The sequence below is a fragment of the Cannabis sativa genome, chromosome 6 (assembly GCF_029168945.1).
Source record: "Cannabis sativa cultivar Pink pepper isolate KNU-18-1 chromosome 6, ASM2916894v1, whole genome shotgun sequence".
Lineage (NCBI taxonomy): Eukaryota > Viridiplantae > Streptophyta > Magnoliopsida > Rosales > Cannabaceae > Cannabis > Cannabis sativa.
Window position 1 is genome coordinate 12,375,994 of NC_083606.1, and position 25,156 is coordinate 12,401,149.

At 31.3% G+C, this 25,156-nt stretch overlaps 2 protein-coding genes across 2 annotated transcripts; both read left to right on the forward strand.

Moving 5' to 3' along the window:
* The first annotated feature begins 833 nt into the window (after nt 1–833).
* On the forward strand, nt 834–8,171 carry LOC115695324 (oligopeptide transporter 4). Its single transcript, XM_030622398.2, has 6 exons — nt 834–1,752; nt 1,885–1,982; nt 6,094–6,678; nt 6,789–7,041; nt 7,226–7,408; nt 7,486–8,171. The coding sequence occupies exons 1-6, from the start codon at nt 1,249–1,251 to the stop codon at nt 8,104–8,106; spliced, it is 2,244 nt and encodes a 747-aa protein (XP_030478258.1). The 5' UTR covers nt 834–1,248; the 3' UTR covers nt 8,107–8,171.
* Nucleotides 8,172–17,739: 9,568 nt separating this feature from the next.
* LOC115725358 (uncharacterized) lies at nt 17,740–22,604 on the forward strand. The gene is made up of 11 exons (XM_030654845.2): nt 17,740–18,328; nt 18,891–19,013; nt 19,160–19,256; nt 19,520–19,555; nt 20,000–20,187; nt 20,346–20,448; nt 20,717–20,898; nt 20,983–21,060; nt 21,524–21,626; nt 21,701–21,794; nt 21,930–22,604. Exons 1-11 carry the CDS (start codon nt 18,027–18,029, stop codon nt 22,298–22,300), a joined length of 1,677 nt encoding a protein of 558 aa, XP_030510705.1. The 5' UTR covers nt 17,740–18,026; the 3' UTR covers nt 22,301–22,604.
* Nucleotides 22,605–25,156: the final 2,552 nt, after the last annotated feature.

A 25,156-nucleotide genomic window follows, 5' to 3' on the forward strand; every position in this document is an offset into this window, starting at 1 on the left:
CATTTTTTTTTTAATCTTCAATGGGGAGCGAGAGCAGTATTGGAGGAGCATTAATTCTCCTCTCATTATTTACCCACATTCCTCCCATACAACAATGATAAAAAAATATAATTTTATACTTGTTATCCCAAAAATTACCTAAATGATATGGCAATGATAAGATGATATGGCAATGGGAAAGGAGGCTAGACTACACATAATAAGTTCTTAAAAGTCGAATAATGGACATAGCATCTAAAGAATATGGAGATATTGCATAATGTATAATTGAGACTGTTTGGTTAAATTAATAAAATTGTATTTATTAAATTTTATTTTATAGTATTAAATATGTACAATTTAAAAATATGAGGTATAAATTAAGTATTATTAGAATATCAAATATATTTTTCATAAAAACTTTACTAATTAAATATATTCCCTTTTTCCATATTTTGGACTTGTTATATATGTATCCAATTTATCCCATCTAATCTAAACGTTCCTTTTAAATACAAAAGCTAATTAGTAATTTTTCTTCCTGAACTTTGACATATACTAAATCGTGCCTCCTGAATTTTTTTGGTCGTTAAAAATTCTCCTGAACTATTGGTATTGTTAAATTTAAGGACTTTTGTCTAATTTTAGTAAAAAAATTCTAACATGGATGAAAGTTCAAGGGGCAAGATTTCGTACATATCAAAGTTTGAGGGGTATGATTTGGTAGATATCAAAGTCTGAGTAGCATGGTTAAATATATGAAACATTAAAATTGAATGAAATTAGACAAAAGTCCTTAAATTTAACAATCTCAATAATTCGGGAAGAATTTTTAATGGCCAAAAAAGTTTAAAGAGCTCAATTTACTACGTGTCAAAGTTCATGGAAAAAATTACTAATTAACCAAATACAAATTATGTGTTCGCCGTCCCCTTTCTTCTTGTTCTAAAACATTGTGATTGTCATACATGTAAATACAAAAGGGATACATACATCGATGGAAACAACTCTTGATAATGATTCATTGATATTAATCTATCCAAAAAAAAAGGTTCTATTAATTATCATCCTCTTCAAGCATTCTCTACAATTTTTTAATAGATTCCAAAATATATATTTATAATTAAATCCCACTCATTTTTTATAAAAATTCTACATAATTTACAATATTGAAATCGTAGAATGCCTGCTATGATTGATATATAAGTATTATCAATTGGTTTAGAGTCCACATTTAATAGTACCTTCTTTAAAAAACATTCTTGTCCAATGGATGAGAATAATAGTACTCAAGAAATAAACCAGGAGATTTCCATAAGTGAAGATGAGCTCTCACCAATTGAGGAGGTTCGGTTAACCGTACCGAATACGGACGACATGTCGTTGCCCGTATGGACCTTTCGGATGTGGTTTTTGGGCCTTCTCTCTTGCATTCTTCTGTCGTTTCTGAACCAGTTCTTCTCTTATAGGAAGGAGCCACTGGTGGTCACCCAGATTACGGTCCTAGTGGCAACCCTTCCAGTGGGCCAGTTCATGGCTTCCGTACTTCCAAAGACTAAGTTTGGAATCCCTGGTTTTGGGTCAAGAAAATTCTCACTCAACCCAGGCCCATTTAACATTAAGGAGCATGTTTTGATATCTATATTTGCTAATGCCGGAAGTGCTTTTGGAAATGGTTCTGCTTATGCTGTTATGATTGTCGATATTATTAAAGCCTTTTATCATAAGAAGATTTCTTTTTTGGCTGGTTGGCTTCTCATCATCACTACCCAGGTCTTTCATCTTAATTTCTCTTCTATTTTATATTTTATTTTTTAATTATATATCAATTGTATAAAGTTAGTGAATTTAATTAATAATTGTTATTAGGTTGTTTTCTTATATTGGAAATATTAATATTAACAGGTTTTAGGATACGGTTGGGCGGGGCTGTTGAGGAAATATGTGGTGGAGCCGTCGCATATGTGGTGGCCGAACACTCTTGTTCAAATCTCCCTATTCAGGTAAATTATAGAGACGAAAATGTTTAAAAAAATATAATAAAATCTTTTGATAGGAAAAATTTAATAAAATTACTACAGATTTAATTCATACATTTTTTTTCAAATCATACATGTTCCTTTTATTATAATATATTATATAGGGTGGTTATGCACCCCCAAGAAAAAGAAAAAATAGTGTAATAATGAATGGCTTTTTAGTCATGTAATATCATATTTATTTAAAATTTTCTCTAAATTTTTAAAAAATAGTAAAAAATAATTTATAATATAAAAAATAATATTTAATGTATTTCACATGTATGTAAAGTAAAAGAGTATGCGTTCTTATTTGAACTATATTTTTAGTGTGTTATTTTTTTTTTAAATTTTTTAACATTTTATAGAAATATTTTAAATAATTACAACGTATACTATTATAAAAAAAAATTAGAACATTGTCTTGAATGTTAAATAGATTATAGATAGGAATGTTAAGTAGATTATAGATATGAAGTGCTTTTTGAATTTTCCAAAAATATATATAAGAAAATTGTATGGTGCACATCTGTTTTGATGAATAGGAGAATTTTGTAGTTCAATTTTTTTTTTGGGTAAATACTATTTTGGATTTTGTGTTTTGTAAAAATTATTAATTTGACCCTCTGTTTTGTTAAATGACAAAATTGACCTGTATTTTTCAAAATTGTACAAATAGGACCCTAAACTAATTTTTTGTCAAAATAAAACTTAATAATAATCTGATCTAGAGATGCTATGATAAAACTAGTTTGATTTTCTGTATATGTTCATATTAAGAATTGTCTTATAGTTGATTATATTAAAAAAAAAAATTATTGAAAATTAGGCTCAGTGTCTTATTTTTACCATTTTGGAAAATATAAGGTCTATTTTATCATTTAACAAAACAGAGAATCCAATTGATAAATTTTGCAAAACACAAGGCCCAAAATAGTATTTACCCATTTCATTGTTGTATACGTTGTAATAATTTAATACATCCTGTAAAATTTTGAAAATTTTAGAAAAATTTAACAAGCCATTCAAATAGACTGATCCACTCATGATTCTTTTATTTCATGCACGTGTGAAATAAATTGGAAACTATTCTAAAATTTTTAAAATTTTACAAAATTTCTCAAATAATTATGATGTATATGATTATAAAAAAAATGGACTAAAACATTAAGCTCACATATATATATATGTATATATATATTCTATAATCATAAACAATTGTTATTTTATTAATTAGTTAATTCAATTATAATTAAAATAGTAAAAATAGGATCCTGAGTTTAATTTTTGACAACTTTTTTTTATCAAGACAACTTTTTTTTAATATAACCAAATTGAAGAAAATTTCTAGCACGAACGGATATAGAAAATATAAACAGTTTTGTCATAACACATTTAGATCGAATTATTATAAAATTTTATTTTGACAAAAAATCAGTTCAGTGTCCTATTTGTACTATTTTGGAAAATACATGATCCATTTTATCATTTAACAAAACAGAAGGTTCAATTAGTAACTTTTACAAAACACATGGTCTAAAATGGTATTTATTCTATGTTTATTATATATTTAATATTCATTCTAACAAGTCAAACATCATAATTAATTCGCGTTTCATTTGCTAAAGCAGTACTCTTTTTGGTGTCATATTATTATTTGGTGTAATTAAATATTGTGTCTTATATAACTTAGGAATATAACTTTTAAAAAATATCGCTAACTAATTATAGAACGCTACCTATAAAAAGTACTAGGCACTACTAATATCTAATAGCAATGCTCTTATTATCATTATCATTATCATTACACCAAATCAAACTCACATAAGGGCAGCTCCAATGCGGCTTGTATTGCGTTGCCCATCAAGTCTTGTCAGGACACTTACCGGTAGCAACGGTAGTGTTTGTCTTTCTTTTTAGAAGAATAGTAAAAGTTAATAATTGAAACTAAACATTATACTTTAGTGTATTTTTTAGAGTTGCTTGCATTAATTAGAATATTTTTTTAGTTGGTAGTGGCCAAATATGGTGTGGATGATAAAAAAAAATAAGGGAAATTATAGTAAATGGCCCCAAATCATAGGAGTATGTTAGTTTATGTCCTCTTTTCAAAAAAATATAACAAATGGCCCTAAATCATAAGACTATGTTAGTAAATGTCCTTATTTCAATTTTTTTTATTTTTATTTTTTTAGAATTAGAAGCAAATTATTTAAGCATTATGGTATATCTATATTAGTTTTGTTAAAATCTTTTTTATTTTAAAGTTATGTCAATTTTTTTAATTTTTTATGAGTTGTTTTGGATTGTTGGTATATAGATTTTGTTGTATGGTATATTTCTATTTTGTTGTATGGTATATTATTATTCTTAGATGATATTTATTTTTTATTATGATATGTATAATAGTAGTACATAAATTTTATTAGCATAATAAAAATATTTAATGTATGTATATAATTTTATTGCCATGCTACATATATTTAATTATTATTTTTATATTTTTTGATTGTATAATTATTTATTTTAAATAATATTTAATTAGTTTTTATTTTATTATATACAATGGTCATGGTATATATATTTTAATTGTGGTATATAATTTGGTTAGTATAGTATACATACATATATATATATATGTATTAGTAATCTATATTTTTATTATTATTATTTTTTGTATATATATTTTGGTGTATGGTATATGTATTTTTTGTTATACGGTATATAATTTTTTAAATAATATTTAAGTTTTATTTTCTATTGTACTTTTGTTGACATGGTATATAATTTTATTAGCATCCTATATATTTTTATTTTAATTTATTGCTATTATTATATATATTTTTATTGTAAGGTATATATTTTATGTTATATGGTATATAAGTTTTATTGTATAGTATATCATTTTATTTTAGATAATGCATGTTTAGTTTTTATTTTAGTATACATAAAGGTGATATATAATTTTTTTTTAATATGATATATATAATTTTTTTTAATAATATTATATTATTTTGTTTTATTTTTTATTGTAAGTGCATACGTTTTATTGTATGGTATATGATTTTTATTGTCTATAATATATTATTTATATTTAATATGATATTTAGTTTCTATTTTATTGTATATAAATTTTTTGGTATGTATTCATATTTTAATGGTGATATATATAATTTTGTTAGCATGATATATATATTTTTTGAGTATTAATTTAGTATTGTTATAATTTTTTTGTGGTATATAATTTTATTACTACGGTATATTAATTTTCTGTACTACAATATATCTAATACTGCTGTATCTATTTAAATGATCTAATATATTTATTTATTTTTGTTACAATATAATAATATGCAATACTAAAAAAATTATGTAACTTAATTTTGTTATTATATATTTTTTTGAAAAAAATATGTGATAAATCTATTTTTATAATTTTTATTAGCTAATTTATTAGATTTGGCCATTTACTTAATTTTTTTAAAAAGTGAAAATTTACTAACTTAGTTACCAAATTTGGGACTATTTTGCATCTCAACCCAAAAAATAAAATATTATATTTTAGAGTAACGTAAAATTTATGATAATTTTGAGCTTGGATGTTTTAATGGTTAACGGTTTAAGTTACTAGTTATGTTACTAATAGTATAATTAATTACTTAAATAACAGAAACGGTAAAGTATGATATAATTGATATATATATATATATACTATATTGGGCTAATATATCTATATATATAAGGGAAATTTACATGGTATACTAACTTTTGCTATTTTTTTACAAAAATATTGCCAGACGGTATTTATTACTTTTTTACTGTATTTTTTTATAAGTTTCATACTGCAGTATACTGTGTTAAGTTTCACTGGTGTTCTACTAGTGTTTTATTAGTGTTCTACTGTTGTTTTGAGTTAAACTGCTTTGTGTTTTACTGGTGTTTTATAAAAACACAGTATTTTTGAAAAAAATTCCGTGTGACAGTATTTTTGTAAAAGTTAACCCAAATTCTAGTATTTTTGTAAATTTCCCTATATATAATGCGTAGTATAATTAATATTTGAAATTAATAATACTGAATTAATAAACACATGAAGGACCTTGCATGAAGAAGAGGAAGTAGAAGACAAATACAACAAAAAACGAATTTCTCGTGCAAAGTTCTTCATCATTGCATTGACTTGTAGTTTCTGCTGGTACGTGTTCCCGGGATACCTTTTCCAAACCCTGCAAAGCATTTCGTGGATTTGTTGGGCCTTTCCCAATTCAGTTAGGGCCCACCAAATTGGGTCGGGCCTTAAAGGGCTCGGACTCGGTGCATTCACTCTGGACTGGACTACTGTGGCCTCATACTTGTCCAGCCCACTAGTCAGCCCATTTTTCGCCATCGCCAACATTATGGTGGGCTATGTTGTGATAATATATGTGGTCATGCCCGTTTCGTACTGGGGTTTAGATGTATTCGGTGCTAGAAAATTTCCCATATTCTCGGCAGATTTGTTTACCGGGTCGGGTCAACCCTACAATGTGTCTTTGATTGTTAATGATCTATTTGAGCTTGACCAAGTAGAGTATGTAAAGCAAGGAAGGGTCCATTTAAGCACTTTTTTTGCTATCACTTATGGTTTTGGATTTGCTACTATAGCTTCTACACTTACTCATGTGGCCTTGTTCCATGGAAGGTATATATATCTAAAACTAAGGTCTATTTTTATACATATATATATATATATATACCAACAAATAAAATGAAGTGACATTATGTAAAAATATACAAAAAAATATATAATAGGGAGATTTACGATCGGTTTAGAGCTTCGGTGAAAGGAAAGGATGATATTCACACAAGATTAATGAAAAACTACAAAGACATACCTTCGTGGTGGTTTTATTTGCTTCTGGCGGTTACAATTACAGTGTCTCTTGCACTTTGCATATTTCTCAAAAAGCAAATTCAGTTGCCTTATTGGGGACTTCTATTTGCAGCTTTTCTTGCCTTCTCTTTCACTCTTCCCGTTAGTGTTATTACAGCTACCACCAATCAGGTACTCATTTCAATTCATAATTATATACCTTATTAGCCAAACTCTTACACATTTCTTAAAAACATTCTAAATAATTTATTACATATAAAATAGGATTCAAACACTTAACTGTTATATATATACAAAACATTATAAAGATATTAAACAACAGTGACACACAAAAGATGTGGAACTATTTTTACAGACTCCAGGACTTAATATCATCACCGAGTACATTATGGGAGTAATTTATCCAGGAAGACCCATAGCCAATGTCAGCTTCAAGACATATGGATATATGAGCATGTCTCAAGCAATCTCTTTCCTTAGTGACTTCAAATTAGGCCATTACATGAAGATTCCTCCCAGGTCCATGTTCCTAGTACAGGTATATATATAAACATATTATTACTACTAATAATGCAATTTTCAATAATTAATGTGAACATTATAAGTTCTATACAGTTCATAGGCACCATGTTAGCGGGAACTGTAAATATGAGCGTGGCATGGCTACTTCTCAACACCGTAGACAACATATGCCAAGACGAGAATAACACATGGACTTGCCCTAACGACAACGTGTTCTTCGATGCCTCAGTGATTTGGGGATTGGTGGGACCGAAGCGAATCTTTGGGTCACAGGGAGAGTACCCATCTCTGAATTGGTTCTTCTTAGGGGGAATTTTGGGGCCATTCTTGGTTTGGTTCTTCCACAAGCTCTTCCCCAAACAGAAGTGGATTCCTTACATTAACCTGCCCGTACTGCTCGGCGCCACGGCGATTATGCCACCCGCCACGCCGCTGAACTACACTTCGTGGATTGTGGTGGGAACTGTGTTCAACTTCTTTGTTTTTAGGTATAGGAAGAAGTGGTGGCAAAGGTATAACTACGTCCTCTCTGCGGCGTTGGACGGTGGGGTTGCTTTCATGGCGGTCTTGCTTTACTTCTCACTTGGTGTTGAAAATAAGGCACTCCATTGGTGGGGTTCTTCCCCGGATATAGACACTGAGCATTGTAACCTTGCTACATGCCCTACTGCAAAGGGTGTGTGGATTGAGGGTAGTGGATGCCCAATCTTTTAGTAAAAAGAATTACATTTTGCTTTGTGTTATAAATTTGTTATTATTTAATGGATACTTTAAAATTAGTATTGATGGTTATATTATTATTAGGCATCAATTTGATTAAATATACATTTATTAGATTAAAATTTAACACCTAAATTAAAATTAATGTGTATAGATTTTGTGTGCCAATTTTTTAGTATACTCTCAAATTAGTCCTTTCATTTCAAAAAATCCAAAAATAAACCATCTTTCTATTCTCTTTCCCTCTCGCTTTGTCAATTTCCTTCTATTCACAATACTTTTTCTTAAAGTAAATGTATCATAGTTCAAAATTTGATTGAAGCTTGAGACTTAATTTTCAATTACAGACGAAACATGTTGAGCATCCAAAATTTAGAATTTTTCACCAATTATATTCTAAGACTCCAAATTCTATGATAATTCATCATATTCATCTCATTTAACATATTTTTTCTTATTTTTAATTCATATTATGAATGTTACCATTTAAACCTGAAACAAACAGAAAACAAGCACTCTAGTCTTATCTGCTGAGATAAGGGTCCCAACTCTATTAGCAATCTTTCCCACATTTTCATCTGTAATGTATCTATATGGGACTCCGAGTAAACGAACCCACAAATGAACACTCTGGAGATCAGTCGATTGCCATTTGCCATTATCCGGCATCGAAGTCACCAACAAGAAACACCCACAAGGGCCCCAGGGGCCTCTACTCATGACTTTCAGAGCATCCGTCTCAGAAGAAAAACGAAAAATATAAATTTTGTTTTGTATTTCTTGCAATCGCCACCCAGGATGAACATTCCACATTTGTGTCAAAATGGACCGAAGCTTCCCATTAAAAACCTTTCTTTTAGAGAAAAACTTACCCGCGAGAGTTCTGCGAATAGTTCCCTTAGCATTGATGTCATTAGGAACAAGGTCAAGAGAAAAATCTTCAACAGCATTCTCCACCAAGTTCATAACATCTTCCAAGATCTCTTCCTTGATTTAGTTCCAGCAAACAAACTCATAATGAGATGAGTAAACTAGCATGAGGATGAGCTTTTAACAGTAGAATTTGAGCAAAGAACCCATGCAAACCAGGCACATGAAGCTGGGACAGTAGATAGAAGCAGAGTATATTCAACTTTGGGTAAGAATAAAGAAGGCATAGAAGAGCCCAAAACCCTAATATGATTCAAAAAGGTTAACCTTTTTGGACAAGGGACACAGTGTCCCTCCCGTACCGAAGGACAATTTTGCCTACACGTACCCATCAGTAGGACGTGCACCACCCCTAGCAAAGGACAGGAACGCCACCACCACTACCTCGTACGGAAAGAAAAAAGTACTCTTTATCTTTGAGAACATACTACATCATTTATGGTAAAGGATCGAATTATTATTGTTTACCGAATTTTTTTTAGAAAACTAGCTGAGTTAGTATAGTTGAATGAAATTTGCAGTTAAAAAATAAATATCTTTATTTTTTTCAAAAAAAATATTTTTTTTTTATTTTTAAATAATAAGTTCAAGATATTTTTACTCAGCATATTCCAAAACTCAATACAAAATGAATTTTTTTAGGTTTTTTTTATTTTTACACTTCAAACATTTTGTTTTTTTGGTATTTTTACAGAATTTTATACAGAATCCTCTATAGTTTAAATCGCAACTAAAATTCTTATAGTAACCCATATAGAAATCACCGAAAAAATCACCAAGACAACTTAAACCGTAAATTTAGAAAAAAAAAATAAAAAAATATTATATTGTTATAAATATTAATAATTATGTAGATATTCAAATCTTTTATTTATTACCATTAATTGTAATCAACATTCCCTATTTTTTAGTTTCATTTTTTCTTAGTTTCTTAATATTTGACTCTTGTATTTGTATAAATAGGGGTTCACCCCATTAGAATAAATAACTAAGATATTCTCATTCAGTTTCTCTTTCTCTCTTCATCTTCTTCTTTTCTTCTTACTTATTTTATATTATTTTATAAAACGTTATCAACACGAGTCTCTGTCCAAGCTTCAAGCATGAGTCTCTGCCCAAGCCCCAATGTAAGTATTTTGTTAAAGTTCTTAAATTGTTTCAAAGTCACAATACACTAAATATATATTTATATATATACTCATCTGACTGAAATAATTTCAAGAATTATTTGTTTTCTTTTTTCTTTTTATCTATATATCTATATATTATGTTCTTATTATTTATAATATTTACAATATATGTGTGTCTATGATATAGTAGAAAAAATCTGTATAAATTATACATATATCCTGAAGATTATGTATCATCGATAAAATATTGCATATATTCTAAAGATTATGCATCCTCAATAAAATCTTGCATTTTTCCTAAAGATTATGCAAACGTAATATTCATTATATAGTTGATGGATATATAATGAAAGAGATGAATACATTTATATATATATATATATATTCTTGTATTCTTTAAGGACAATGAAAAGTAATCTAATATCGATATAGATTTTGACAAATATTTCTTGAAGTAAATGTTTTATATTTGTCGAAAAAAATAATTGTATTTATGTGAATACAACTAAAGAATCATTAAAAATGATTATTATTGATGCAATTTTATAGTGGATTTTGAATACTAAAAAAAAGTTAAGAAAATTGCATTAAAACATCAAAGCATAAGAATAACAATGAGCATGACTAATGTTATTTAAATACATGAGGCATGTATTTATTGTTCATCATTCCCTTCAGAGAATGATATGAATTGAAGTCAACAAATATTTCCTGAAGTAAATGTTTTATATTTGTCGAAAAAAAATAATTGTATTTATGTTAATACAACTAAAGAATCATTAAAAATGACTATTATTGATGCAATTTTATAGTGAGTTTTGAATACCAAAAAAAAGTTAAGAAAATTGCATTAAAACATCAAAGCATAAGAATAACAATAAGCATGACTAATGTTATTTAAATACATGAGACATGTATTTATTGTTCAACATTCCCTTCAGAGAATGATATGAATTGAAGTCAATTACTTTTAAAGATTGTTTGTATTAGTCATGTTATTATACATTGTTATTACTTGCAATATTTATATTGGAAATTATTGCATGTGACATATATTAAAGATCAAATTTTACATACATCTTGGAGACTATGCAAAAATTGTGTATTCATATATTCTTGAAATATTGTAAAAGAAATTGCTGAATAATTTTTTATATTCTTATGGATGAACAATCGTAAAAGAAATTTATAATGATGTTCTACTTGGTCAACGTCATTCCCTGAAGTGAATGTCATATTATTTACTACTCAAATATTTCTAGAAAAAAGTGGAAACAACCAAAAGATGATGTAAGACCTCGGTTTGACCGGGTCAAAAAGTATTATATATATAATAAATAATATAATATATATATGTATGTAAAAAAAAATTAAATTGAATATATACAATAACTGAACCCTGTCGTCCCCTCTCTCTCTATCTATATCTCCATCATTTTCTCTCTCTTCAAACACAAACCCAAAAGAAAACCCACAAAGCTCCATAACCACCACTCTCTGGCGACCCACCTCCGGCCTCCGACCAGCCCCACGCGCCGGACAAATTGGAAGCCCAAGTGTCGGCGACCTCACCCCCCAAGCAGCACCGCTTCTCTCGCCGCCGTTAGCTTAGGATCGCAAGTCAAAGTTTGGGGTTTCAAACTTTGAACGGATTTTCCGGTCACCTCCGGCATCCGTTTGACGAGAAGTTTTCACCACTAAACTCAGCTCGTCGAGGAGAACAACCTACACTAGACCATTTTTCCCGGTTCACTACTTTTTCTGGTGATATTTTTGTAGCTCCGCCCCTTTCAGGCAACTTTCCGGTGACATCGTGTACCGTTTTGACAAACGGTTGGCATGGGTGTGATCTACTCGTCAAGGTGGTCATTTTGATATATACTACTCCTATTTTCGGCGACATTTTTGGTACACCAATTTTTACCGCCGCCGATTGTTAATGTGCACCGCTTAGGTGAGGCTTCGGAACCTCAAATTTTAAATATAGTCATATTATATGTCGTTGGACTCGGTTTTGAATGTAGAATGCGATAATGATAATTATTTAACCATTTAATGGTATAGGTGAGAGTAATATGTAAGATTGGACTAAAACAATTGGAGCTCGGGACTTAAGAGCTTAAGATTGCCTTTTGGATAAAGTTTAACTACTCGGGAGAGGTAGGGACTCAACTTGATTATTGGACTTGATTTTTATATGTGTTGTATATCATTAGACATATTCCAATTTTTATGATTTACAAAATTGTTTGAAAAATTAAAAACTTAATCTGCATATTTTTTTTGGACTGTTCTGAGGCACTGAGTGCCAAATATATTTTTGTGTGCAAATATTTATGCAGGTTATAATTTTTGAGTTTATTCAAAATACAGCTGTTATGCTGCCGAATTTTCTAGAAAATAAAAAGGAATATGTTCTTTTGTTATGCTTATTATTTGCCTGCTTTGGTTATACTGATGAGAGCCATGTTAATCATGTTCGGTGCATATTGTTGTTTCATGACCTAGTCTCTGTGTCATCATAGGTAGATCAGGTGTGCACTCTCCTGTAGGTGAAAGACCTAGAATCTGTATAGGGAGTGAATAAAATCTGAGCCCCGGTATTTATGGTGGATATCAGATGTGACTACCTAGTTTTGGATGTCGTTTTCTATGATTGGTATTGAGAGCTAGGGGTCTAGTGGATGGTGTGATATGCATTTGACGTTTGATTTGTGATTATTTGTGGTCTCTCTACTTTATTTGTACATATTGATACTGTTGATGAGATATTTTATTTTTACAAAGCTAAGTATGCATGAATTTTATTAAACCAAAGGTCCTTTGATATTAGTTGTTTTCCTACTGGGCTTTATAAGCTCACTCCTATTTTCTCCCATTCCAGGAACTCAGTTTGATGCAAGTGGATGAGGATGGTATCGTTGGGAAAGGAAGTCGTTATTAGTTTAGTCTTATTTTACTCTTTAACCATCTAATGAAACTGATTTTGTATTTAAGCTGAGATGGATGGTCTGGATGACTTAAATTAGCTATGTACTAGTTAGAAATGAGGAATGATGGATGCTAGGTATTATTTTGGTATTTTATTGACTTATTAAATCTATCTATTTGGTGATTACATAACTGTGGGGATATTATTTTTCTTTTATATTGATGAGTGGCCCTGATTTTGTTACTAATATTTTCCTGTTAATATAAGAGTTAATCCATTACTTTTAAGTTAGTATGTTATGATATAAATTAAAGGATCATTATAAGCTTTATCTTCCAACAAGGGTCAAAGTGTGACCTTTGACCACCCAAGTTATGGATATTACAAATCTGCCACGGCCTAAGGCTCGGGTCGTGACAGATGAGATACCACACACAATCAAAGTGCATGAAATCTATATATCATGTGTGGAATTGAATAATAATAGTCACGTACCTGTAGTATGGACACACTTATAATCAAGATAAAAGTATATTTGATTATTGAATAGAATGTGAATTGTACAAATTTTATTGTACATTTAGAATATTTAAATATCATTCCCTGGAGAGAATGAATAAACATAAAATTCTATTTCAAAGAATATAGATTTCACATATATTGGTATTGCCAGAAGCAAATTAATATATACATATTTTTATTATTTCTTGAAATCAATAGTTTCAAACTATTGTTGGTACAAGATATGTATATATATAGTTACTATCTAATTCAGTTTGCATATTCCCAGAAGTGAATATATAATTTACTAATATTTGTTAGTAATCCAATATAATCAAAGAGATAAATAATCACAAAATGATTATTTGAAAAGCTTCCTGAATAAGTCTTACATACAATTACTACTTGGAGTAGTAAATATCTTTGTATGTACCTAGATGTATAACTTTTATCTAGTTATGAAAGTAATAAGAAATAACTTATTATATGTACTGATTGTACATTTAAATATATAATATATCAAGTCATGATAATTAGACTGACGAATAGTCTATTAATAAATTAGATGACTTGTTAGAAAGATATAAGGAAAAGTGAATATTATATTATGGTTATATCTATTTGACCATTATAACAACATGATGATGTTGTCATGTATATTTTATATTTTACTTATCATTGAATTGATGATAGTGATTCCTGAAGAAATATAAAGTTTGATAAATACAATAGTGACTCTTGAAGAGTGTATATGTTTTGGAGAATAATATAATTATATTATTCGTGTATATAAAAATAAAACTTATAATGATTATGTTGTAGTAATTTTACATTACCTTATGAAAGTTTCATTGAAATACAAATTATAATGAACCTGAAGTTCATGAATTGAGTTATTTTGACGTAATCAATCATATGCAATAAATTATCAAAGGAGTTGACTAAATTTTGTTGAAGAACCAAAAGATTCTTCTCATTGTTAATTTATAAAGCTCAAAAGAAGAATGTGCATATATTTGCACATAGAAAATATTTAAATTATATTTTTCCAACAATCTTGAGCCATTGTTAGATTTTTATTGCATAGTTTCTTATTGATGTGATAAGATTATATAATCATGCATTTACAAAATTTGTAAATTTATGTATTTCTAATTATACATGTATGACTCATTCTTAGAAATGAATTAAGTTCATAAGTATTGAACTTGAACCTAAAGTTCAATGTCATATAGTATATATGAGTTTAAACAAATATTGATTCATTGTGATATATTGAAATCCCTACAAGTGTATTAATATTATTAGATATCACAATTTTTAAAAATTCTCTCGATCAGGGAGAGAGAAGCAGTTGGGATCGATGATAATTTTCAAAAAATAATCCTTGCACAAAGTATATAAGAACGATATAGTTCAAAATGATATATACCAACTGCAAATCAATATTATTCAAAGTTGAGTTAGAATGAGTTGAAAAAGCCTGAAGCATAAATGAACAATATAGAAATTATTAGTAAATGTTCATTTGATATGTCTTGAAGTTGTTAAATCTAGAGGTACTCGTGGAGATACCTTAATATTATAAAGTATATTGATGATTTAAAAATAATAACCGTGATGGAGACGGTACTCTAGAAGAGACTCCCAAGAGAAGTTAGACATAACACATTTGATTATAATTGAATCCCTGAAGTGGTTCTATATAGGTACCTATAAATGATAAACATATTTGAAAAATATGTAATTTAAAGAGATCTCTATAAGTTATGTCAATATGGAAGGAAATTATCATATACTGAAATTTTCATCGACAATAGATGTTGAATGTTTGCATATGCAATAAACTAACATGAGCTAGCAAGGATCATGGTATTAGATTTGTCGAGAATTATCGACATACATTTTGTTTTTGGCCAAAATATTATGACGCAGTCCAGGTAAGTTTACTCGCATAAAGTGAAGTAAGACCTGTAGGGTGTGCAAATTAATATTTTTAATGAGAAATTTGCATATATGTACATAATGAATTGTTGTACAAAGTTTGCATAGACATGAGAATGATTGAAGTAAGGCTTAAATATTGAGAAATATAATCATGATTTGATTATAGCCTGGAATATATTTTATGAGAGTTTATAAGCGTCACACAAATGTTGCAACAAAAGGTTATTTATTTGGAGCTCCTAATATAGTGAGAATTTGAAATAAGCCTTATCTAAAAAAATTTATAGAATTTAATACATGTCTTAAGTGATATAAATTCAAAGTCGAGCGCACTATATGACAAAGATCTTTGTATGAAATAAAGACATGTAAGTAAATTATTGTTTGAAAAATACGTATGGTTGTCTATGCAGTATAAATTCGTAAATTATACGTTGTGATAGACTCTTGAAGAGTTTTTGATTAATTGAAGAACAAACTTTTGTTTCTTTTGTATATCGAGAAATATTAAATGTATAAACTATAAAGTTTGTTCATTAGTATTGAAGTCACGAAGTACTTCATATGCATCAAGAATTATAGATATATGATCATTTGATATGGAAATTAAGATCATACAACAAGAATGGAACAAATATATGCTCTTGGAGTACCATCATTGTCACAAATGAAAATTTATATTATCATTAATGTGTTATGTTCATATCTACTTGAAATGTTAAATTTTAGTATGAACAAAATTGTATACACACATGAATGATACAATTAGTTGGATAAAGATTAATGTTCCACGAACCCCTCATCTATAATTTAGAAGTCCATACATACTCTGGAAGAGTTATAGAAAACATATGATCAAAGATTGTATATGGTGATATTTTAAAAGTGATAACAATAATCTTATGAGATATATTATCACCAAAAAAATTATGGATCATACGTGCATGAGGGGGAGACATATTCATGTTGCACTCTTTTTCCCTTAGCTCAGTTTTTGTCCCACTGGATTTTCCTGACAAGGTTTTTAACGAGGCAACTTGCAAATAGTTATGAATATGAAATATATATTGTACTCTTTTTTCCTTAGCTCAGATTTTATCCCACTGGGTTTTCTGGCAAGATTTTTAAAGAGGCAACTTTAAATCATATTAACATACTTGCATTTTATGAAGCAAGTAGAGAATGTGTGGGAGTGAGATCATTGACATAGCATATTCGGGAAACATAGATTGCACTCGATAAAGAAGTATCAACCCAAGCAGTTCTCTATGGATAATACTGCTTGCATCGTTTAACTAAAAGGAGGGTACATTGAAGGAAATAGAATTAGAATGCATATTGGTGCTCAACAAATTCAATCAAGTGTCAATCTTGCAAACTTATTCACAAAGTTATTACCAACATCAACATTTGAGAAGACGGCAGACAAGATCGAAATTCGTAGATTAAAAGATCTTCACGAATGCCTAAATGAGGGGAGTTAGTTTATACTATACTCTTTTTCTTTTGATCAAGTTTTCCAGCAAGATTTTTAATGAGACATTTATTATGGACATCCAAGAGGGAGTGTTATAAATATTAATAATTATGTGGATATTCAAAAATCTTTTAATTATTACCATTAATTATAATCAAGATTCCTTTTTTCTTAATTTCTTAATGTTTAACTCTTGTATTTGTATAAATAGGAGTTCACCCCATTAGAATAAATAACTAAAAAATTCTCTTTTAGTTTCTCTTTCTCTCTTCTTCTTTTCTTCTTACTTATTTTACATTATTTTATAATATATATGAGTAATTCTCCAATTTGGTATTATTTATTAGGCTAATTAGGATTTTTGCCCCCTGAACTTTTAAGGCCATTGAAAATGCCCCATGAACTGTTGAGATTGTTGGATTTAAGGACTTTTGTCTAATTGTATTCAATTTTACTATTTCAATGATTATTTATGTACTAAACCATGTTCTCCAGACTTTGATATCTACCAAATCATGTCCTTCGAACTTTGACATGCACTAAATTATGCTCCATGAACTTTCATCTATGTTAGACTTTTTTACTAAAATTAGAAAAAAGTCCTTCAGGGACATTTTCAATAACTTTAAAAGTTCAGGAGATATAATTTGGTAGGAGAAAAAATCTTAATTAGCCTATTTATTAAGATTATTATATGTACACAATGAGCCGTGTGGGCTGTGACAAAGAAACCTATGTGGAACTCGAAAGTATTAATAAAGTTGTAGATAAAGCCAGAGTTTTTCGCTTTTATTTCAGAAGAATCACCCACTCAAACTCATAACCTTCATCACCAAGAAAACTATATAAGTTCTTCTCCACCTCCTCGTACCAGATTAAGATTATTAACCTACACATAATAATTAGACTACAGTCTTGTCGAGTCCAAACTCCTCTACCTACCACACTCAAAAGAATCCACTCTCTGATCACTATCTTCCTTCAATCGTCCATACCCATGTCGAAGCTGAAGATTGCAGGGACGTGGGCTGGTGTTATAGATGTCGAATTGGATAATTGGACCGTTCCCATGTTGAGGGAAGAGGTTGCTAAGCGATCAAACTGTGGACCCAACTCCATCAATTTGATTTGCGCCGGGAAAGTTTTAAAAGATGGCGATGGAAACGATAAGCTTGGTCAATTGGGTATCAAGAACAACTCCAAAATTTTGTCTACCCGGGTTGCTGCCGATGAGGGTAAATTCATAAAGAACGAGTTGATGGCTGAGGAGGAACGCTCTCGTAGACTTGCTCGACTTAAGTGAGTTTGTTTTTACTTTTCTTATTTTGATAATGGGGTTTGGTGTGTTTGAGGTTCTGATGGTATCGTTGACTATTTTGATGGATAATTCTGTTAATTGAACCAAGTTTGTAAATTGGGTCTGCTGTTGTCTATTAACTTTTCAATGAAAGCTAGGTCTTTTGAGAAGTCTATCCCAAATTTTATGTTGTATGGTTGATTAGTGTCTCTCTATATAATTTGCAGCCTTGCTTTGAGTGCCATCCTGATATAGCTATGTGATACACCTTGGGCCTTTTCTCATGTTCTAAGGGGAAAAACAAAAGAGAGAAAGAGAGAGATCACTTTTGGCTTTAATTTTGTTGATAATTTATCTTGGAAGTTTTCTTTTTTATAGTTTGGTTGCATATTGAATATAACACAGCGCTAGAGAATTCTGTGGAGAGAATTCTATTTGGTACTTTTCTGAAGTTTTAATCCATGGAGTGCCTTTGTAAAATGTGCTGGTCCTCAATCACTTGAAGCCAATGTTGGTCCTAAAACTCTGCTTGTTAACTTGATTATGTTTGTATTGAATTGACAGGTCAGCTGCTGCCGCAATGTCCCAAAGAAATGCAGACGGTACCTTACCGTTTGATGATCAAGTTATCGAACTGGAAGATCAAAGTGGACGACAAGTGAAATTAGGAACAGAGACTGATCAGCGGTATGGTGCTGATTAGAATGTTCTCCTTGTATGCTTTTCTGTTTGGCTAGAAAGTTGGATGGGTAGATCATTTTTCTATTAGGGTTTAATTGTTTGCAGCTCAGTGCTCTAATTAACTTGGAGGATTTTGCACTCATTTTTTACAGTGCAATCATGATGGGCCTGATGCTTCATACCAATGGAAAGGAGCTAATTAACAAGGGAAATTACAAAGAAGCAATGGAAGTACTTACTATGGGAGAGGTTAGTTGCCTGTAGCCCTGTTTCTTTTTGTACAAAGTTCTTATGCTTGCATAAGTTGCATCTATGTGATGGCTTTCTTTGGATAGGATAAGTATCATCTCAAAATGGTTGTTGCCCTTTCGATATGTTATTAGTTACATTAGTTGTTTAGGGACATTTTATATACCGCTTGCTTTGTATTGATTGTTAAGCTATAAGTTGTTTACTTGGTATTATAATGTGACTAAGACGACTTTTATTCCATTTTTTTCCCTTTCTTCCAGGAGGCATTCTCTTTATGTGATCCGAAGGTCATGGAGGTGAGTTGGCTATTATTGTTCACGTACCCGATCATGCGTTAAGTTTCTACACTTTGAAATAGATTACAAAATTCTCCAAGTACTCCCTTTATAGAAGTCATTTGATGGAGCTACTTATTGACAGAACGGAATTCAGCGTCCGCGTGATTTGCACACAAAATGACTTTTTGGAAACAATGTTAATGTTCTTCTTGAATTCTTACAATCTCCTTTGTATTATGGATCAGGGAAGTGTAATAATGAATCTCGATAAAAAATTTCTGAAGATTTTCGTAAAAAGAACAATCTGTTATCTGAACTGGCTTCAAGCTAGATATAAAATTATTACACATGTTCATTGTACATTTCCACTTGGACTCTTATGCAATTATACTCATCTTATAAGGTAAATATCATAATTGTCTTTAAATTATTTTTCACCTTTTGGATATGTGCCATTTTCAGTTTATCGACAATCCTCCAATACTGCAAATAGACATTGTATGGTGCTACTTCATGCTACGAGACATTAGCTGTCTCTCAGTGGCAGGGGAGCGCCTTAAGAAGGCAAGACAGAATTTTGAACGCTCTCATGGAAAGGATTCCCACCGTGTCAGATTCCTTCAAGGAGGTCGCTACCCAGAGCTTGCACTGTAAGTATTTCACATTTAAACTCGTAATTTTCACAAATTGCTATCTTCTTTTTATACCTATTCTTCTTTATCTTTCATTTGAAGTGCACCAATCTTTATTTTATCAACACAATTTTGATGAAGTATTCTTCTGGTTACCTTTCATATTCTTATCATAGATATTTGAGACTGGAGTTGCTGGAAGGAGTGGTAGCTTACCACAGTGGTCAATTTGATAAATCAAGAAAGGTGCTGACCTCTGCACGAGAAAGATTTATCCGGGTTAGTTGGTTTTACTTTACGTTTTCTTAGAAATAAGTTGGTGGTGGTGGACCAAATTTAACCTAGGCTTTTCTTTGAAATCCTAGTTGGCAGTAAATTGATTGATTGATTACATTGCATATTACTTTTCTAGAGAGAACAAAAAATAATTGGCTATTCCAATCTATAGAAATTCTTCCCATTATTATGGGGAAACCGGGAAATGGCTGCCATCTAGTGGTAATGAACCTCACTTTATCTAATGTGTGTTTGTTATGGTTTCTTTCAGCTACAGGTGCCTGATGAAGCCTTGTCACTTGTTATGAGCATGGGCTTTAGAGAACACGATGCAAAGAGGGCATTGCGGATGAGCAATCAAGATATTGAGAGTGCCATTGATTTTCTTGTTGAACAAAAAGCAAAGAGGCTACAGAAAAGGGTAGAGGATCTTCAGAAACAAAAGGAGTTGATGTTAGTCTTACGAGTCTCATTAATAATCTGATTTATAAGATATGTTTCTCTATCTGTAGTTTTACTTTGGCCAAAACTTTGCAGGGAGCAAAAGGCATATGGAAGGACACCCTTAAAGAAGGCTGTGGATCTCCAGAAGTTGAATGAATTGGTCTCTATTGGGTAAGAACAAAACTATAAAGTTATCTATTATTAATATTAAGGCATATTAATGAACCTTTGTGTGTTAATCACGAACACAGACTTCATAGCTATTTACTATTATAAGGCATACTTATTTGAATATGAGAGGCTCGTTGTCTTAGACTTTTTTGCAAAAATCTCTTTGAGATAGCTTTTTTCTGCATGATGATTACTAATATACTATATCCTATTAAGGATTTGTGTCAATAGAAAATATCAATTAATTTGATAACACAATAAGTATATGATAGGCTTTTCTATTCTATTTATTTTTGTCGAATCACATAATTATCTATTAGAAATTTAATTGAGAAATTCTGATATGAGAGTTGATGCATCATATCATGACATGGTTAAATCGATATTGATTTCTTTTCTTTTGTTTAATTAAATGTGTAACGCGCATATCATGTCTGTTTTGGGTATCTGATGGATTTTGTAGGTTTGAGAAGGAGCTTGCAGCTGAAGCACTTCGACGAAATGAGAATGATACACAGAAGTCATTGGATGATTTGACTAATCCAGAGATTAATTCCTCAATTCAGGTTTCTTAGTTTTCTAAATAACTTCATTAAGTTGTTCAAACGTATGGTGCTTGAACTAATTTTTTTATTTGCAGTTTACTATTGAATCAAGGAAAAGAAGGAGACAGCAAAAAGCTAATGATGCTTCAATTGAAACCCTTGTACAAATGGGTTTCGAAAGATCAAGAGGTGACTGAGAAAGAACTTAATTTTTATCATGACAATGCTTTGCTTTAGTATTATATTTATTTCTAATTCTACCTAAAAAACGTTTGCTTTGAGGTTCATAACTATACTCTGCTCCTATTTTAACTTTTTCTGCAGCAAGTGAAGCTGTTCAGGCTGGTGGGACAGTCGAGGAAGCGATGCTTCGATTGTTGTCACAACAGCAATCTGCATCAAACCCTACAGATGATGCTGCTAACAACAATACAGAATCAGCGCCTATTCCTCCAGCTGCCTCTGACGCCGTTGCGAGTTCTTCAGTTCCATTAACGGATGATATTGTGGAAGAAGAAGATAATGGAGGTTCATCTACTGCTGAGAAAGTAGAAGATCGTGATGAAGAGATGGAGGACGTGCTTGCAGATGGACTAGCAAAAGTCGATGCTTTGTCAGACTATGACATTGAAGTTACCAAAGAAGGTGAAGCCATAAACGAGTACTTGGCGATGCTGGATTCAGCGGGCAAGTAATGAAAGCTGGGTAATTTTACTGGAGGAGAAAAATAGTTGGAGAGTAGTGCAAACAGAATAATGTGAATATGGTATTAGTTGATAAAATATTAGGTTGGGTGGCAGGATTATGGGAGTTTTTACAATTTATGCAGGACAAAGTTGTAGGGGAGATCCATAGTCTAACTGAAATTAGAGAGATGGGTAGTGAATAATTAATCCAATGTTTTAGCTCTTTAAAACATTATCTCTTGTGAATAATAGGTTTTTCATTACAGCTTCGGAAGATATTAGTTATACACAAGCTTGACATTTCTTTCTTACAGTTTCCTTCCTACTAATTCTCTGTTTAATTTTTGATTGACAATTTTATTTTTCAATTTTTATTTTATTTCTTTATTTAATTGATTTTAAAATATTTTTTTTTTGAATGAAAATAATCTTTATTAGATAGAAATATCCGCTAATACAAAGGACTAAAGAGCAAGGGGAATATCACTCTCAGAAAAAAGACGACCTGACCAATAACAAGCACCACGTGCCATACAGTGCGCGACTTTGTTAGCAGACCGTTTAACATGACCAATAAAAACATTACTTAAAGAAAATAAAATAACTTGACAATCTTTAACAAATAAACCAAAAATAGAAGGCATAGATACCGAACTAAGAATAGCTTGAACAACTAAAAGGCAGTCTGTCTCTAAAAAGACATTTGACCTATTATTTCTCTTTATCCAACTAAGTGCTTCTTTGACACTGAGAACTTCTGCAATTTCGGGTCGGTAGCTGACAGAAGAAATAGTTGAAAACGCCTCCATCACTCGGCCATCGCAGTCGCGTGCTACAAAACCCGTGCCTATCTCATTTGTGGCTTCAAAAACCGCCCCATCCACATTAATTTTTAACTGACCAGCAGCCGGTTTGGACCAGTAATCTATTGTGTCAGTGCGATTGGAAGCCAGAGACACCGAGCCCAACCGCTTAGACTGAGCACTCGTCCATTGTCGAAGCGTGGTAATTACTAGATGAGCATTTTTATATTGCCCCAGAGTATTGTAAAATAAGTGGAAAAGCTTTGTAGGGGATTCCTTTGGGGTGTCAAATGCAATAGAAGTAAGTTATATGTGGCTTCTTGGGATAAAGTGTGTTTACCAAAGTCCGATGGAGGGCTTGGATTTGAAATGGGGCTGATTAGATCAGGGCAATTCTCTCGAAGTATATTTGGGCTGTCATGGAAAAACATGACCTTCTCTAGGTCAAGTGGTAAATGTGATGTACTTAAAGGGTGCTAACTTTTAGGACTACACTCTTATTAATGACACAAGTTGGTATTGGCGCAAACTATGTCATTTAAGAGTTAAATTCAGCAAAACGGATATGATTGCAGTTGGAAAGACATGTAGATTTTGAGCTTCATTGTTGTATAATTGTCTTTTCAAACATGGAGTAACAACCATGCGGTTTGGAGTAGGCTCAGCCTTCCTAAACACATGTTCTTTTTATGGCAAACTGTTAATGCTCATTTACTGACTAGGGATTAATTTTTTAAGGTTCCATATAGAGCTAAACATGTTGAATTGTCCAGTTTGTAACATTGATAAGGAGAGCCACCAACACTTATTCTTTGATTGTATTGTCTCTAAAATGGTTGTGGCTAAGATTTTTGTTTGGTCTTGCCCTGGCCAACCCAATCCACCAGTAGTCTACAATGACCAAGAGGTAAACAACATCTTGCTAGTAGGATCCCTTGAGAAAAGGAAAAGAAGAAGAGACCAAGCCAACTCAAGCAGCATGGCTACCCATACAGAGTTACCGAGCCCGTCAACAAATAGATCGAGGAAAGAAATTCTTCATAAGAGAATAACTCCCTGAAGAATATTCCTTGACAAAAAAGATCCTGCAACAAGCATGTTCGGACTAAACTGAGAAGGTCCGCACCATGTTACAAGATAACAATACAGGTGTACACAAGTCGGGCGAGTACAACGAGAACTTGGAGTTGGAACTTCTACCCAAATATTGAAATAGGGAGCATCCTTGTAAGTACTCTCACTAGCCAACTTGTCAATTAGTTCATCTAACGTTTCATCGTGTAGGAACCCATAAAAGAGCTAGTAACCATTACTTTTTAGCATGGCCTCCCATCACTCTTCAGTGATGGTCGTTGCGCGATAAGCCGCGTAGGGGTAGCCACATCGTAATTTCAAAAGCAGACACTAAGCTGTAAGCTTTTGTTTTACGTGAAACTAACTATGTCTAAACCTCTTGCTCACAAGATTAACTTTTTAAAGTTACTCTTTCAGTTCCACATGCGTACTACGGATAACACCTCAAGGAAGAACCTAGGCAAAGTCTGTGAAACTTGGTGAATAGAAAGTGACCAAGAGACTTGCCTGCATGGTCACTTGAGGGGCACACATGCCATACAATGCATCGAAATAGCACAAAGAACTTATGCAGAGAAATTTTAACACTTAGAATAAGCTACTAAACCTGCCTCTAAGTTGTGCAGGCATACTTCGGCTTGACAAAGTAAATTCGGACCCTTACATGTCAAGGCCATAAGAAGATAGCCAGGATGATCATATGTCCGTCATAGATGGCTTTAAGGCTAAACAATAGTAGTATTCAAAAATAGAGGGTCTATAGGCCAAAGCAAGAACATGAAAGCCTTGAGGCCGGATATTGAGATCGATTCACATGCATGAGGCCAAGACCCTGCAAGAACCATGTAGCTAAAAAAGAACTAGACAGAGCTCTTATAGGGGCCATGTACCGGGCTACGAATAAGGCAAAGTTCCTTGCAGGTTTCAAGCCATGTCGAGTCTTAAGTTGAACATTCGACTAGAATAGACTCGCTACTAAGTTTCATAC